The 18475-nt window shown below is 38.0% G+C and overlaps 1 protein-coding gene across 3 annotated transcripts in view; it reads left to right on the top strand.

Annotated features, from left to right (window-relative positions):
- The window catches only part of PDE11A (phosphodiesterase 11A), a gene marked incomplete at its 5' end in the record, with an annotated part of 327465 nt that overhangs the window by 122973 nt on the left and 186017 nt on the right, over positions 1-18475 (top strand). For all 3 annotated transcript variants that reach the window (XM_081051501.1, XM_081051500.1, XM_081051499.1), the window contains one exon: positions 11567-11631. In XM_081051501.1, coding sequence (XP_080907627.1) covers positions 11567-11631 — 65 coding nt within the window. The remainder of the gene's footprint in view (positions 1-11566; positions 11632-18475) is intronic.

Raw genomic sequence — 18475 nt, 5'->3', positions numbered from 1 at the left:
TTGATTCCTCAAGCTCTTAACTCAGTGTGTAGGGACTGCATTCATAGTTTTTGTTTGTTTGTTTGTTCATTCATTCAACTTTTATTTTTTATTTTTATTTTTTTGAATTTATTAGTTTCGGGTGTACAAGACAAGGTAATACTTAGACGTTTTTAAACTGGGCAGTCAGGTGTGAACCGACCAGTTTACTCAGTAGATGACAAAAATAGAAGTGAGACATGCCTTTCTAGCCCTCTCTCCTGCCAAAATTAACATTTCACCCTCTTTTGCTTCTCTTCAGTGTTTCAGTCAATCAATTTCATGTGATTTTGTCAATGGCATTTTCCACTAGACTGAAAAAAATAAAAAGATTGTTCCATAGATAGCTGCTTGTCAACATTAGGAAATACTGAGTCCTTTGAACTGAACATTCACTGCTTAATGCTATTGCATTTCATGAACCTGTCTAAGCAATTTCTATTACTTCTCTTAGTTCTTTTCTAGCTCATGTATTTAGTGTTATCTCTATTTTTTTTCTGTGCTTAGTCAAGGAAAGCAAATATAGTCATTTTAATCTCATGCCCTCAGGACTGTCTCAGCACCAGGATTTCCAAGTGTTCTCTTTTCATGGCTCATCTTGGTGGCTGGCAGCTATTCCATTGTCCTGAAATCCATGAAGTACTTTAGAGCTGAGTTTATAAATATGGGGCTAGTTCCCGGAGTTCATTTGCTAAATACGTGAAGCATAATTACACTTATTTTCGTATATGTTCCTTAACTTCTTGGTTCTTAGGAAATACACGTACAATCAAGCCATTGAACTAGATGATCTTCCTAAATCCCACGCTCAACAGGAAGAGTTGGGGGTAATCATCATCTGATTATTCTGGAACAGCCTGTAGTTCAATCCCCTCCATCCTAAATGGATGTTAAAAATTGTTTCCGTCTTTCTTTTCTATTTTCCTTTTTTGCCAGTTCCCCACCTCTCTTTCTTTAACTTTCCTTCTCCCTGTAAAGAAGCTAATTTAAACTCTGATTTTTGTTCCAAGTGTTTTTTCTAGAGTGCAAAATGGAAGGTCTCTAAAAAAAATGGTGATTACTTGATGAGTGTAAACATATCATTAATAATTAACATATCATGTTATATATCATATATATTAAATCACTCTATTAATAATTATATGGCAATATATATTAAGTCAACTCATATCATTAATCATTTTAATGTAGATGATTAATGATGTGCATTGAATGCATCTATATATGTTAAATATATGTATATAGTTTATATCTATTTATGTATATTTTACATATGTATATAAATGATGAATGATATGAGCTGAGAACAATAAATTTATATATACATATATTTGACATATATAAATGATATACAGTATATAAGTATATATATAGTGTATATATATAAAATCTCCAACTACTGAACTTCAATCCCCACTGCCCATCTCTACCACATCCTGCCCCAGATCTTCACCACTTTTGAATTTCCTATTTCAGTCAATAGAATCATCATCATGTAGTAAGTAACTCCAGCAAAAACCAAAGAGTAGCTTCTAAGTCTTTCTTCCTATCTACACTCAGTTGTGTCTAAGTTCTGTTGCTTCTACGTTGAAACATCACTCTTGGCCTTCCTTCCTACCCCTTCTACCACTGTCTCTACTCTGCCCTTTACTAATCTCTCACCTGGAGATTTTCTTCCTAAGTCATTTCTTTACTCACAAACAGAAGACTCTTCCTTTCCATCAACCGTTAGTAGTATTTATAGTTTTTTTTCTAAAATATCCATCTTTCTCTCCCAGGCCTCAAAGCGGTTGTTAACTGCCTATTGCCTACACAATAAAGTTCAAACTGCCCAACATTCAAGGGCCATCACTTCTGCTCCCAATTTAGCTTTTGGCTCTCCTCTCTGGTCCTCAGCCTAGCTCTGTCCTTTTCTTCCTCCTCTAACCCACCTCCCCACAGTTAGCTTATGCATGTATTTGCTTCTGCATCTTTGCACATATAGTTCATGTGAAAGACAAAATGCACCAGACAATTGAGACAATTTCATCCAGGCTATTGCAATAGGGAGGACATTCATTAATAAGGAACATCTCTATGGGTTGAATCTAAACAACAAAATAAAAGAAAAAAACAAAACAGAAATAGACTCATAGATACAGAGAACAATCTGTTGGTTGCCAGATGGGAAGAGGGTTGGAGGGCTGGGTGGAAAAGGTAAAGGGATTAAGAAGTATAAATTGGCAGTTACAAAATAGTCACAGGAATGTAAAGTACAGTGTAGAGAATATAGTCAATAATATTGTAATAACTATGCATAGTGCCACAAGATCACTTCATAAATTGTGTAAATGTCTAACCAGTATGCCATACAACTGAAACTAATAAACAGTAATATTGAATGTCAACCACAATTGAAAAAATAAATAAATAAGGAACACCTCAAAGAAAAAGAAAGGTGCCTGGGGTTTTACAGAAGCATGTAAAGGGAGACAAGGGAGTTATGTAGACAAGGGAGTTATCTGCCAAATTTGTGAATCTTAGGGGAGCCATGAAGAAAAATGGAGACAGGTCTTATTTTGAAATATGCAAGGGCACAGTGGTCCTTTGAGGTTAGCCAATTTGGAAGACAAAGCAGTAAGTGATGTCTTTATCATGAGTGTTTTTTGGGGAACACAGGACTCAGGTGAAGTGCAACATTGTCAACTCTGCACTGACAAGTTTGCAACACTGACTTCCCACATCTATTGTCAGTCTTTTTCTTTTTAGCTCAGTGCCCATGAAGGCTGATCTCTACGTACTGTGCCACTTGGGCTTTCTTGTCCTCTGGAGTCCAGTTGGGTTTTACAAACAAGAGGGATCAGCAGCAGAAAATTCAAGGGCAGGAAGAGAGAGAGGTTGGGGTAATTATTCCCTTTGTTCTTTCTCTGCCTTTGCAGAGGTAGCTGGATTCTTCCAAGGCCCCTCTCCACAGCTCCTCCAGGTCACAGATTACATTATTCCCTCCCTCCTTCAAGGCCTCCTCCTCGCCCTCACTCTCTCTTGTGTTCCCTTAGACCTAGGGCTGCTTTCCAAACTTGCTAGTCCCTGGGTGCCTCATCATTCCTTATTGGCTTCATTTTAATCGTGTCTATACTTCTGTAATTAGCTCTTTTATTGAATTAGGCTCAGTTAAACCCTTCCTAGTGTTCTGTTTTCTGATTTAATCTCTCAGTCTGGAAATAGTTCCTCACTTCTCGGCCAAGAACACTCCTGCTCACCCTTTAGGACATAGTTCACATGAACCTTCCTTCAACACGCTCCTCTGTGAGCTTGTAGCATTTTAAATATGTACTGTGCTAAAATTATACATCTGTGAATTGTTTCTCCCTCTGTACTATGTTGTGAGTTCCTCAAGGACAGGACCTGATTTATGCTCCTTAGTATTTCCAGAGCCTGCCACAGTACCTATCTCGCACACTAAGTATTTGATAAATGTTGATGGAGTGAATAAAAAATTAGAGTGAATTACTCATCAGCATAAATAAGAAATTCATCAAGAAAGATGGTAGTGGATGATCATTTAATTTATCCTTTTGTTCTACAGAGTAGTCTTCTTATGGAAAAAAATGGCGATTAAAATAAACTTTCATGGAAAAAAAGGATGATTACTCAGTAGATAATTTCTGTTTTCTTTTTGGTGGCAGAAAGATCTATTTGAGCATAGTTTTTGTTTTCAAAGTTTCTTTAAACTAAAAAAAAAAAAGGAAAGGAAAAGAGAGATAAACCAGACCAACTAGTGCTTGATAAATATCCAAATCAAAAAGACTTCTGTCCATGGAGCTTTTCCAAAGTACAAGCAGAGACGCTTGGGGGTATTTTGTTTACTTCACTGTGGCATGTGTACTGCCTTCCCCAGGATGCAATAACCAGGGTTGATCAACAGCCAGAGGAGCTCAGAACCATTTGTTCAGTTTCATTGACCTATAAACCACTTCTGATATTTCTTTTGTTGAGATTCTCTTTTTGCTGAGTGTATGTATTTATTTATTTATTCTATTGTTCATTTAGTACATCTATAATAAAACCAGAATTGCATTTAGAGGACAAATTTTTGAAAACTAACTAAACTAAGAACCATCCAGTTCTTACAAGTCAAGAATAAAGCATGAATTTTATTCTTTATTTATGCTTTGTCTGTTTTTTAGTCGTAATCTCCACAGTGACACTATATAGCCCATTAAATTATATCAAAATAGTTGAACTGGTTTTGCTGTTTTGTTTTTTAACCTAGGTGTCTGAGTATAAATAATTTTCTACATGCATTATGTTTTCAATAATTTCCTTTAAAAAGTATAAATTGTTTGAGGCACGCCTTCCTAGAGTTTGCTTTTCAAACAAAGACACTTTTGAGAATGAAAGGGGGCACTTTTAATAATTGTCCCAGGACAATAGGCTTAATTAAAGTGGGATGGTCCCATGCCAACTGGGACATATGCAGGTCCTCAACTATAGCCTTCACCACTTGCCTTTACGCGAAAATTTCTGTCATTATGGTGTTGTTTCAGATGAGAAGACTCTGACTACAGGAATCCCCTTTCTGCATTATAGATAAATTACTTGGGAATATTAATGCATTAATCTATCTTCAGCCATTAACAGTTTAGCAGAAAATAAGTAGTGGACCTGGCCCAGAGATAGCGGTAGGCCAGGAGTCAGCAAATTCTCTAAAGGGCCAGCTAATAAACATTTTAGGCTTTGTGGCCCATATGATCTCTGTTGTAACTACTCAACTCTATTGTTATAGCGGAAAGAGGCAATAGATAATATTTAAATTAATGAGTTGGTCTGTTAAAATAAACTTTATTTATTAAAAACAGATGGTGGGGGGTGGCCGATTAGCCCAGTTAGTTAGAGCGTGGTGCTGGCAGCACCAAAGTTGTCAGTTCAATCCCCACATGGGCCACTGTGAGCTGCGGCCTCCTTAAAGCTAGACTTGGCCCACAGACTGTCCTTTGCCCTCACCTGTTCTCGAGGAATGGGAGGCAGACAGATCAATCCGTATCTCTAGAATTGTATTACTTTTCTGCAGGTTATCTTGCTGTTCTCAGCATAGACCAAGACCCATGTGTATGTTACCTTCATGGCCCAATTTTCTGGTGAATTTGAGTACTGATTTGGTTGTGAGCCTACTCTCAGATTGCCCTAAATTCAGAGCATCTGTAAGAGGTTTCCACCAGCATCCCTGGCTTCCTGGATATATGGTTTATACTAGGATTTCTGTAACACTCTTCGATCCATTTGACAATGGATTTGAAGCCCCTCATAGTCAGATGGCTTGGAACCATACTAAATTTATACACCTTATGGAACCAAGGCTGATATTTTGCCACTTCCTGATCTTATCTGGCTTACAGTCAATAGTGAGTTTGTCTTTACAGTCTCATTGCTCTGCTTATATTTTACCACTCTCTTGATGGAACTCAAGCCTGCTTCTCTTTTATTCTTACATTGTTTGCTGTCAGCTGTAGGCCCTTAAATGTTGTATTTCTCTTACCCACCATTCCAAATCCCCTTTCCATACCTCTGAAAAATACTCTCTTTCACAACTTAATGCCCCATAATAGCTTTGTTAAACTGTAATTAGTTTTACATAAGAGACTTTATATTATTCATGTGTAAAAGTATTTTTATATACATTTATACATTTTTTCCAGTAAGTATTTCATTTCCTCTTTGTTTTACTCAATTAGTTACCAAAAGAATTTAAGGCACACTTCAGCAAAAAATACAAGAATTTATAGTGAACAAATATTTTCTGATGCTTTTTATGAGCCAGCCACATAACAGAATGAAAGGCAAAATTTCAAATAAAAAGGGAAAAAGTGAAAGTACATGTTGTAAGCAAAAGCAAATCAAATCAACAAACTCAAAACAAATCATGCTACAAAAATATAAATCTTTGAACATAAAGTTTTGCTCTGATTTTCCCAAAAGCCATGGTAGAATAAAAAATTTAATAATTATAATTCTTTTGGTTTAGTAAAAGGAATCAAATCAACTGACCAAGAAACTTTCCTGACCCTTACATTTAAAATTTTCCCCTTTAAAATTTTAGTTATTTAAAGGTTAGAGACCTTATTTACTATTTCTTTGGTCTTTCTCTATACTATCCAGTACTTGATACACACTGGATAATCAATATTTAACCATAGACCAGTCAACATTAGTATTATCCTCATTTTTCTTTTAAAGACACAGAAATCTAAGAATTACTACCCAAGGTGCAAAGTTAGGGAACATAGTCTGTAATACTGCCCTCGCTCCTCCACCAATTACAAATTTGGGGGTTCCCAAGACCCCACATCAATAATTTGCTACAAGGGCTCTCAGAATTCACTGAAAGCTGTTATACTCATGGTTATGGTTTATTATAGAAAAGGATTCAGATTAAAATCAGCCAAGGTTGAGATGCATGGGCAGACCCTGGAAGGGTTCCAAAAGTGGAGCTTCCAGTTGTCCTCTTTCCATGGGGTCATGGATAACATTAATTTTCCCCAGCAATAAAGGGTGACAATGTGCACAAAGTATTTCCAAACAGAAAGGATCACCTGAGCCTTGACATCCAGAGTCTTTATTGGAGCTTGATCACCAAAACCTGGTTGGCCACCCACATAGTTGACCTTATTTCCCTCTCCTCGAGAGGTTAACTGATACCGTATGACCCAAAGCCCCTATCCTAAATCACATTGTTGGTGTGGCTCCAAGCCCCCACTCTAAATTACGTTTTTAATATCTGGCTGACCCAAGGCACCTGGGTAAACAAAGACACTTTCATCAAGGCTGGACACTCCAACAGCTTAGAGGTTACGTCTCAGAAACCAAGGGCGAAGGCCAGACCTCTCTTTGGGTAAGGTTAGTTCTTTATTACACACAAGGTCGACACCATGGTTTATGAATCAATCCAGTGTCTGACTTTAAAGTAAAACACCATGGGCTGTTTTACTGGGGGACACAGCGAGTACAGAGAGTAAAAGTTCTAACATTTTAGAAAAAAGTGTTTCTTCCTTTTGGTAGTTTTTAAAGTGCTTTTATATTTCAAGCGTTTAAACATTCTGACATTTCATCAAGAAGTACTTGTTTATCTATCCATTTTTTTTTTTTTATGATTCTAGAGCTGCAAGTTTTATAGCTTTAAACTTCCGGGATTCTCTGGTCCACTTCCTTTCTTCTTGTAAGCCACAATCCCTCAGCAGCTTTTAAATATATATATATATATATATATATATATATATATATATATATATATATATATATATATATATATAAAAGATATTTATTCTCTTTTCATCTCTGAATATGTCCGACATTTGTTTTCTTAAGATGTGAAAAACAGTTCATGTATTATTTCAGGGCGCATTACTTTTGAGAAGCCAGGACAAATTAAGCTCCCTATTATAAGCTCCATGCATGTAGGTTGCTGTTGTTGTTTTTCTTTTACCTCCACATATGTAGCCCCAGTGCCTATTGCACTACTTGACACATATAAACACTTGGTACATATTTGTTGTGTCAAAAAACAGTTTTCCAAAAGTTAAAACCCTAACCCTTGCACAAATCTAAAGCAAAGCATGTATCAAAGATGTATTTAACTCAATAAAGAGAGAAGCCAGCCAGGTGGGAAGGTTAGCTCTAAAACAGGCGCTGAAAAAAATGCTGGCAAAAGATTGCTGGGTTAGATTTTAAAAATGGTTATTATCATGGAGCACAACAAAAGAATCTTTTCTACTAAACTGAAATCATTTGCATTTCTCCTTAGATAAAAATCCATTTGCATTGTGATAGGACAGAAATCATTTGTGTAATGGAATTTGTGTAATGTCAGGCTCCAAGAACAGCCTCTTGCCTCAGTGGCTCCAAGTGCTGGCAATCACCCTGCTTGTTTTGTACTTTTACTTAATTATTACCCATTTCTGGGTGCCTATCCCCAAACATGTGTGTTCAAGTGATAAGCCTCATGATGACTTCCTTATTTTACCCCTTCTCTTTCTTCCCTTTGATCCAGTTACGTTCAAATCACCCCATGATAATGCTCCCTGAGTGCCACAAGCTACCATTCCCATCACCCTCAAAGAAGGCATTAACCTATGGGTCCTTGCTTTGCTCTTTTCCTGCCTACAATGACCAAACTTTGGGCTGTGGGTGATTGTGTGCCTCTCTGGGCATGCCGTGCCCCCTCTCTAGGACCTGTGAGTATAATAAATCTTTTAATTCCACATGGCTTTTTGAGTGTAATTCCTGTGGCCATGTTAGAGTGATCCTTAAAGACCTCACAAGGGGAACGTATTCCCCCCTCACCCCCATTTACAACCCAACTTGCTTGCTATCACTTTTTCAGAAATTAACATCTATATTTTCAGAGTTGTAAAGTATTCAAATCAATAGTAAAAAGTAAGCCAAATGAAGTATTCTCAGTAATATGGGAGAGTCTAATCTCATCTATCAGGTCAGGAAATTAAAACATTTGTCCTTGATTTCTAAATACAGAAACAATAATAGCTTGTTTGGTTTTATATCACACCAAGTGTTTTGCTTCAAGTAACTTTTAGCCTATGTTTATTAAAATTCAGGCATGTAGTAGGTACTCAATAAATATTTGTAGAACTAGTAAGTAATGGCAGAGTTTATCTAACTATTCTGGCTTTGAAGGAGTTATGTCCAAATAATTTTCTGTTGCAATACCACCTGCTCATGCTTCTGAAAGCAGTGAGTAGTAGGAAAACTGGGGGCTGTGGAATCAGACGAACACGGTTCAAATCCCAATTCTGCAATATATTGGTTGTATAGTTTTCAGGAAACCACTTAATGCCTCTAAGCCTTAATTTTCTTTTAACGAAATAGAGGTAATAATATATACCTTGCTGGGATGTTGTAAGCGTTGATACATATGCAAAGAATTAGTCATAATGTGTGCAAAACGCCTCATATACATTTGTGGTAAACTGGTAGGATACAGTTGTCAGCTCAAAGTGCTATAACAAATCATCATAGACGGGGTGCTAAAACAACAAACACGTATTTCTCATAATTCTGGACTAAGAATTAGTCGGACTAAGAAGTCCAACATGAAGACACTGGCACGTCTAATGTCTGGTGAGAGAACTCGTCCTGGTTTGCAGATGGCCATCTGCTCACGTATCCTTACATAGCAGAGAAGAGAAGGAGAAGAAGCAAGTTCTCTCCATTTCTTCTTATAGAAGTACTAATCTCTTTATGAAGCTTCACATTCACAACCTAAAGCTCCCAGAAACCCTGTCTTGAAACGCCTTCACCTTGGGATTTAGGGATTCAACATATGAATTCATTCAGTCCATAGCAACAGCTTAACATATGATAAAAATAAGAGAAGAATTTACTGTCATCTAACAAAATAATGGAAAAAAATCACAAATGATGAGAGATCAAAGTGGAGATATAAGACAAACTCCCTCTTAAAATCTGTAACAATTTCCCATTCTATAAACATAAACAAAATCCTTCTACTTTTTATCCTATTATTGTTGTAATTTTAAGAATAATTAGGGTATAGTTTGAGGGATTTCTTATTTGGTGAGACCTAAGAATATTGCAGCTGATTCAAGATTTCTAAGTGATTGATTTCTGGTTAAGTCCTCAAGATAAGTGTTCCAGTTATTTTGCTGTGTAAAAAATAAACTTAAAACTTGGAGGCTTACACCAACCATATATGCTCACAGATCCTATAGAGCAGTAATTTGGAGAGGGTACAGAAAGGATGACTTACGTCTTTCTAGGATATCTGGGGCCACAGTTGGAAAAACATGGCAATCAGGGAGACGTAATGGTTGGGAATCAGAATCACCTGAAGGTTTGTTTCCTCATTGTCTGGTGCCTGGGCTGGGATAGCTTAAAGATTGGAGCTACTGAACAGAGCATCTACATGTGGCCTGTCTTTATGGTTTGGCTCCTTTTCAACATAATGTCCCCAGGGTAGTTGGACTTCTTACATGGTGGCTCAAGGCTCCAGGCACAGCTGTTCTATCAGATGAGGCAAGCTGCACTGCCTTTTGTGACCACCTCGAAAGGCACATAGCATCTCTTCCATCTACACTATTGGTCACAGTGGTCAGAAGCCCACCTAGATTCAGGAGAGAGAACATACGCCTACCACCTGGTAGGAGGGTGGCAGGGCCATATTGTAGAGAAGGATGTGGAATAGGAGATATTGTTGTGGCCATCTTCGGAACATAAAATTTGCCACAATGAGTTGAGGCTTAGTGCATATTAGAATATGAAATGAAATATGTTCTATAGTTGTCAAGAGTATTTCCTTGCAGCTGAGCTATTGTTACTACCCTGCATTCAGCTAGTCACACACACTTTCCTTTGTGATGGGCTTTGCTTCTATTTCCTAATGTTTCATTTTCTTAGTTTGGGTTCATTACCTCACTGATAAAGCTGTTTTAATGTTTAATCTATTTCCAAATCATTTTCTGTGGTGCCCATCAATTCCTTGTAAATAGTTAATTTAAAAGGCTTTTGAAGCATGACTGCATCTGGCTAAGGCAAATCTAAATGTCAACTTTGGAAGCAGCCAGTGACATTCAGATGACTCCTTTCAGTATAAGGAACTCGTCTATCTGTCAGGTAGCAAATCTTGTCAAAAGAGGGCCAGAAATGATGTCTTTCCTACCCAACATTTTTAGTGTTGCTGAAAGAGCTGGTGTTCTAGAATCATGCAGACTTACTTTAATCCCAGTTGCCCTATTTATTTGTGTGAAATTGAGTAATTTACTTAAAAATTATGGATTAATTTTCTCATTTTTGTACTAAGGATAAAAATCCCTACTTTGCAGAATTGTAATAAGTAAATTGAATAGTCCAAGAAGCTTCTGATGTAGGGCCTGCCTGGTTTATAGTAAGAACTCAATAGTAGCTAATACTATGAATAACTACTTTTACGTTTTCTGTGCCCATAAATTTCCTTTCAACATAATAAGTCTTGATCAGGCTCTTGCACTTGGTATGCTGGTTTCACTGGACAGGTAAGGGAGGAAGTGTCCACACTGGGCGTGATCTTTGAAAAAGGCAGCCTCCGCTTCTTTACCCTTTGGTCTGTGGCAACAAAAACGTTCACTTGAGAACAATGATAAGCCAGCCAGGGAAGGTAATGTCAGGAGCCTGGGATTGATGGAGGGCATCCTTTCTGAAGGGTGGTTTGTCTCCATGGACGGAGACTGGGTTTTTCAAAGGACAGTAAAAAAATATACTGTATTCAAATGAGATGCCCCTTTGCCTGACCACCACAGGCTAGTACACACCTCATGGTAAAAATATATACGTATTTAGTAAGATGTAATAAAACATTGGCAATGTGTGCTATGCGGGAAAAGATGCAAAATGTAGGATAGAATGTTCTTCTTTTGTCCCTTGGGATTTCTTCACTTAAAATCCCTCTTTAATCTCCAATTATTGTAATAGCCATTATAAAGATGAAAATTGTTGATTGCGCTGTTTTAAACTGTGAGAAAGCCTTAATTAACGTGGATTTATTATCTTTTTTGTGTGGCAGGTGGTGAAGTTTACCAAATCCTTTGAATTGATGTCCCCAAAGTGCAGTGCCGATGCTGAGAACAGGTAGGGCTTGTGAGTTTCAGGTTTGTCTTTCGGTCCTGTCTCCAGTCCTTTGTGTTGCCAGCATTGCATGTATTCTTTGAGGATAGTTGTTCTTTCTTTAGACCAGCAAGTGCAGCCAAATATCATCACTCTTCTGTATTTCAGGGCTCAAGTAAAAACTGTAATTTAAAAATATCTGTATATACATCTAACACTGCTAATGAATAAAGTCAATTTTTAGATATTTGCTACCTATATAGACAGCTTAATTTTCTGCTTTATTCTGGCCCTTCATTTCTCTTCTTCTGTTTTGTTTACTTACATCCGACCATTAACATCCTCTTGGGAAAAAAGAGTGAGAGTCCAGTAATTCATTTTTGTCCCCATTGGTAACTTGGAGACTATAAAAGGGTAAAAGTGAGGGTTAGGAACAATCAGTGAATTTCTGTTAGCTTTGCACTGCTCTGAATAAATAGCTAGGCTTCTATAAAAATGGATTCTCTTTGCTTTGGCCATCTCTAGAGGAAAGGCTAAAAATAGTGAAATTGACCAAAATGCAGAAATATGGAGAAAGACCAGTAAAGTGCTCAGGACAGCCTGCGGATGCTGGCAATTATGATGCTGATACCAGTGCTAGCAAGATGAACAGCTTCTGTTCACTGAGAGCTAAGTGTGCCAGGTTCTATGTGCATTTAATCCCCAGAAGAGTCCTATGAAGTAGGCATCGCACGCCTGCATAATAGAGCATAAAACCAAGATTCAGTGAGTGTAATTGACTTGTCCAAGGCCCTGCAGCCAGTAAGTGGTGGCCATATACAAGGACGAGATCACTTAGATAAGACTCCTTTCCCAGTCTCTGAACTTTGATCCCATCCCCACACATAATTTACAATCTGGTAGTTGATCTCATAGAGTGAATATCTATTGGGTTAACATTTCCCATCAGAATCTAGCTTGGAGAACTTGGTAAAAACTGAATTCCCAGGACCCACACAGAGAGATTTTGATTCAATACATTAAAAGTGAAGTCCTAGAAATCTATGTATTCAAAAGGCTCCCTGGGTAATACCTGTTTCAAGATGTGATATTCAAGGGTAATTTGATTATATATACCATTGCCAGAAAATAGAAATCAGTACATTAACATGACACTTTATTTAGTTACATTTTACCAAGTGCATGAAGCTTAAAAGAGGTTACATACTGTATAATTCCTTTTATAGGACATTCTTGAAAAGGTAAAATATAAGAACAGAAAGCAGATCAGCAGGTGTTAGACTATGGAAATGGAGAGAGAGGTTTAGTCCAAAAGGGTCCAGGGGAATTTTGGGTTGTGATGAAACTATTCTGTATTTTGTTTGTGGTAGTGGTTGTACAACTGCATTTGTCAAACTTGCAGAACTGTACATTTAAAAGGGTAAATTTTACTGTCTGTAAATCATACCTTAAAATAGGAAAAAAGAGACCTTTGTAAGAGGTTTTTGTTTTTATGCAAATGTATATATGCCCATGTCTATATCTAATGTTAACTAATCTATATTTTAAAAAGATATTTAGACATAGAAAATTACTAGTGGTGTACTCACAATTTTCCTAAAAATTTTAGGTAAAATTACATGAAATACATTAGAAAAAAATATCCATTCATGCTCGCTCCTTCAGCTCATCCTGGCCTCATATAAGTTACCTGTCTCACATATGAAGGGGAAAAGCTTTATGGCATTATTAAAACACAACCTTTGAAATCCTATTACTTCAATATTGTTCTTTTCTATACTGCTGAATGTGTATTCATGGTCACTGCAGAGTTAAATATTTCTGGCCTTTTGGTTATTTTTAATGCTGAAAGGACTTCCATGTCAAAATGAAATGGCCCAAGGCCCAGACTGCCCTTGGCAAACCCTCTGATAATAAAGAAAGAAAGGTCAGATTTTCTTTAAAGAGACATTTGAAAAGTGACTTTGAACTTTGACACTATGAGATAGTCCTCTTCATCATTCTATTTATGGCATTTAAATTAATGTAATGTGTTCATTTATCTCAGAAGAACCTTTCCTGCATTGTCTAGGAATTTTCCTCTTGTAGACGTGGGGTCCTTCCATCATTGATGGGAAGTTAAAGGAACAAAGACGAGTGGCTGTAGCATTTACTTCGCCAGGGGCCATGGAAGAGACATTGAAACAAGCTATGAGTCTACAAATCACAGCCTGCTCTCAACACCTAGTAAATTCTTTTCCTTTCGCCTTTCATCACTTCGTATTTTCACTATAGATAATGTCCATTGGATAGCTTAGTCCTCTGGGCATCCCTCAGAGTGATAATAGGATCGCCTGTGAAGATAATGTCTATGGCTTTGTGCAAAAATGTTTCAGGGTTCTATTTTAGTTCTGAGGAACTCTGGTTTAAGGCTTGCTGATTTTTACAGACAGTTCTTGAAGACTTTATTACATACCGATTTTGTGGCTGACTCATCATTTCTGCTTATTGTTTTATGTGGCTAACTTCTTTGTCATGGCCAGTCTCCTCTTGATCTCCATGTAATTAATATGAAACAATTTGAGAGTTGGAAATGATATGATCCCTCTCGCTCCATGAGGTGTGTTCCTCTTCTGTGATGCCCTTGACAACTCCTCCAGTGATAAGATTTTCCCTATTATGAAGGGCTACTTCCACTGAGAGGAGCTCCAATTGTTAGAAAGCTATGTTAGAAAGGCATTTGAATATATTCGTATAACTTCCACCAATTTGTTCTAAATTTGTTTGTTGCAGATATTCTTTGACTAACTTGATTTCTTCATTCAATAGCCATATATGCAGTACCTACTCTGCTGGATTCTCTAATAGGTAACAGGGCTACAGAGATTTTATTAAAAATCAATAGTCTCAGCCCTCAAGGCTCTCAAGGCCAGCAGTATGTGTAAGTTAAGAATATAACCATAACCAGCTTTCACCAGGCCTCCAGACCATGGCTATAAATAGAGTCCAATTAACAGTGCTAATTTATACTTTGTGGCTTGGTCATTTTTCCCTTGTAGTGTAAGACCCATGGCCCGTTGCAAAAGCCACTCTTTAAGTAGTTCTGAGAACCCCCAAGATTTAAAAACAAAAAACAAACAACGACAAAAACCCCAACCCATTTTCTTGCTAACTCATCGTTTCTCCCAAGTGCTCACCCCTAAATCCTCCTCCTCTAGACGTGGCAGAGCAGCAACTGCTGGACATGGGCTTCCTGGGCCGTTTCAGAATTCCTGTGGGCGTAACTGGACTCCTCACCAGTGCTGTGCACCAGCTCCCCACGCCCCCACACACTGTCTCAGGTGCACTGATGCCCTTTCCAAACCTGAGCAAGCCTGGGTAATTTGTGCAGAAGCGGGAAGAAAGCTCACTTTTCCTACCAGGTATTATCAATTGTGGCCTGGCCACTACACAGGCCTGCATGTTCCTCATTTTTCATAAGCCTTTTAGTTCCTCAAGCTTTTGTCGGCAGCCTTTCCTTCCCCACAGGACTCAGATTTAGTCCATGAAGCCAGGCTTAGGAACCAGACCCCAGGCTGAGAGCCAGCCACTCAGTTTTCTCTTGATTTCCCCAACTTTCTTCCATCGTAGCTACCAGGCCTAGATATTCAAAATCTCCTCCTCACAATCCCCTCCCCTCCATGCACATCAATTCATGCAAATAAATGCCGCCTCATGTATAGATGTGTCTCAGGTTAGGCCCATATGTCCTGCTATCAAGTAAATCAATGACTACAAAGCAATTCAATACTTGCTGTAAAAGGTTTGTGCTGGGTGGGATTTTATCGATTGGGGGCAGGGACACTTATTAACTCATCTGAGGATAAATGGAAGGTAATCCTTTGGGAAAGTTTTCAGAGGTGGTAAGGTTTCAGTTAGGTCCTATACGATGATGGGAAGTTATGGACTACCTCCTGGGGAGACGAAACATCGTAAAAGAGGCATAGAGGTGAGAGAGTGAACATGGCGTGTTTCAGGAACTGTAATGAGGGCTGTGAGTTGTCACAAGTGTCATCATAATGATGGTGATTGCCCTTAACTCTTCCTGAGGGCATCCAGCTGCCCAGAATGTCATCTGATTGGGGTAAGGTACCTCAAATATGCTCAAACTCTTTATTGGCCTGGAGACTGGCTACATGTCTGCTTGCTTATAGGGGAGTAATGACAGTTAGTGACATATTGAGATTTGTGTATTAAAAAATCATCTGGGCAGTAGTGTGGAAAAAGGACAAGGAATGGCAAACTAAAATCTATTGCCTCACAGCATGGCAATGGTTCAGTACTGGAAGACTGCCACAGAGCCACTCTTCTTACCTTTCCCAGGTCAGTAACTGCTATTCTTAGACTGTTTTCATATTTCATGGTACCCAAACTCTTCACCACCCTTTTTATTCTCCCCTGACATGCCCCAGCTTGCCAGAGTACTTCTTAAAGTGGCGTTTCCCAGAATGGAACATGATTTTTCATTTTTTTCCAGAATCAAAACAGATTAGAAAGAGACATGTATCTCTCTTTTTCCAAATATAATACTGTTAATGCCTTGATTATTTGTAATCATCGTAGGTTGTCAATACTGGCTTTTTTAAAAAAAATTAAGATTTAATGTGATCCATTTGACTCTCCACCTCTTTTCGGACCTTTCCTAAGAAGACTAATTTAAGAATATTTGGTGAATCAGCCTGAAAAAATTTTCTTTTATAATCATATATACTTTGAATAATCATATATACTTAGAAGGTAGTTTGAATAATCGTATATATTTAGAAATGGAAAAGAACGTTTATGGATTTCTTAATAGTTAGAAAATTTTCTTTAGTTTAAAATATATTTGACCAGAATCTGTTGATATAGCTCCAAGTACAAATATGAATACTTCAGAAATTGTACTTTCTCAGCTTTTCTACTTATGGTGAAAAAAAAGCCAAATGTGTATAATTTCTAGATGGTAACACTTGACTAAAGGAATTTTTCACATAATCATTAAATGGAATGTAGTGGAAATGTTGTTATTTAAAACCCAAGCTCTGTAACCATGTCAGCCTTCTGGGAATACAGGAGTTGAGGGGACAAAATTCATTTCAGTGGGAAACAATCTTTTTTTAACTTAAAGTTTACACTGTATTTTTTAGTTTGTTTTGGTTGGAAAGGGAAGGGGGAAACTAAAGCTAGAAATCTCAGAACAGCTCAAGAACAAGACCCTTTGTTTAAGAGTTTTTGAGCATGCAGGTCAGTCTGGAGGGTGAAGACCTAAAATGTTCTGCTTAAAAAGATGAGGGTATATGGTAAGCAGGAAAATGCCTACACACACACACACACACACACACACACACACACACACACACACACACACACACATACCTCAAGATATCCGTATTCTAATCCATGGAACCTGGGAACATTGCACAGCACAATGGACTTTGCAGATCTGATTAAGAATGTTGAAATGGGGAGATAATCCTGGATTATCTGATGGTCCAATGTAATTATAAGGGTCTTTATAAATTGAGGAGGTGTGATGACATAAGCAGAGAGGAGAGGGATGCAGTTTGAAAAAGACCTGCCAGTGCTGGCTTTGAAGGTGGGGGAATAAGGCCATGAGCCAAGGAATATGGTTAGCCTCCACAGGCTGGAAAAGACAAGGAAATGGATTTGCCCGTGGAGAATTGTCAGAATGTTAAGATTGTTACCAAACCAAAGTCCATGTGTCTGATGGTTCAGAAGGCCAAAAGTCAAAATGTCAAGAGTTTGGAGTACAGAAATGTTTATTGATCAAGAAGGCGTGGACCAAGACAATGGGAGACTTACTGGTGCCTGAAATCCATGTTACTCACTGCACTAGGATAAGGCTTTCTAAAAGGTAGCGAGGAACAGGTATGTGGAATTGCTAGTGGGAAAGGTTTTAATTGGAGGACATTGGAACTTGGTCATTTATGGCAAAGAAGCGTCCACAGCGGATCTTGCTGGACAATGGATCCTTAGCTTCTGAAAGGGTTCTGGTGTTCAAATTCCAGTTATGTCCTGGTCCTTTGGTTCCATGTGGGTGGGGGGCAGGGAGGAGGAGGCGAGACTGGTTCTGGGTGCAGCTGGATGTCAAAGTTCTCTCCACTGCACATGCTTCAGCTGCATTACTTGGTTTTGGTCTGTTGTCTCTGAAAAACAGCTCAGTGTCTCATTAAACTGGATAGGACCATTTTGAGCTGGTTCTGCAGTTACAAGATAACAACTTTATGCCATTTAAAGCCACTAAATTTATGGTAATGTGTTATAGCAGAAATAGGAAACTACATAGGTGTTTGAATTTAAAAGTAGTCCAAGAAGAGATTTCAGGAAAAAATGAAGGCATAAGAAGAGGCAAACAAAGTCTTCAAGGACCAAGGGGGGCAAGAAACATGCATAGAGGCTGAAAGTTGTGGGAAAAACATGGCCAGTGGGAAATTCCTGGGAATGGGGAGCTAAGGATTTGTATGAACTGTAAGTTATACTCAGTTTTAAATTATACTGGCTTTGTCCTTTGCGTGATATTCTGCTTGCTATCTTCAGTTGCTACTGGAGCTCTGATCTATTCCAAAGGCTTCTCTGTGCAGCCACTCAGAAGTGACTTGTACCTCACAAAACCAAAAATTCATGTTTTTATAGGGTACTTCTGAGAATATGCAGATAGAGAAAATTAAAGATCTTTTAAGACTCAAATAGGCATATTTAAGATTAGAAATTTGTTCTATTTTAAATGTTATTTCAGTAAAACCTGATTCTCCATGTACTGGGTTGAGCAGTGTCTCCTCAAAATGTATGTTCATTTGGAACCTCAGAATGGGACCTTATTTGGAGATACAGTCTTCATGTGTAACTA

The sequence above is a fragment of the Rhinolophus hipposideros genome, assembly GCF_964194185.1.
Source record: "Rhinolophus hipposideros genome assembly, chromosome: 6".
NCBI lineage: Eukaryota > Metazoa > Chordata > Mammalia > Chiroptera > Rhinolophidae > Rhinolophus > Rhinolophus hipposideros.
The sequence above is the reverse complement of the archived record's forward strand: the minus strand, read 5'-3'. Positions and strand labels throughout refer to the sequence as shown.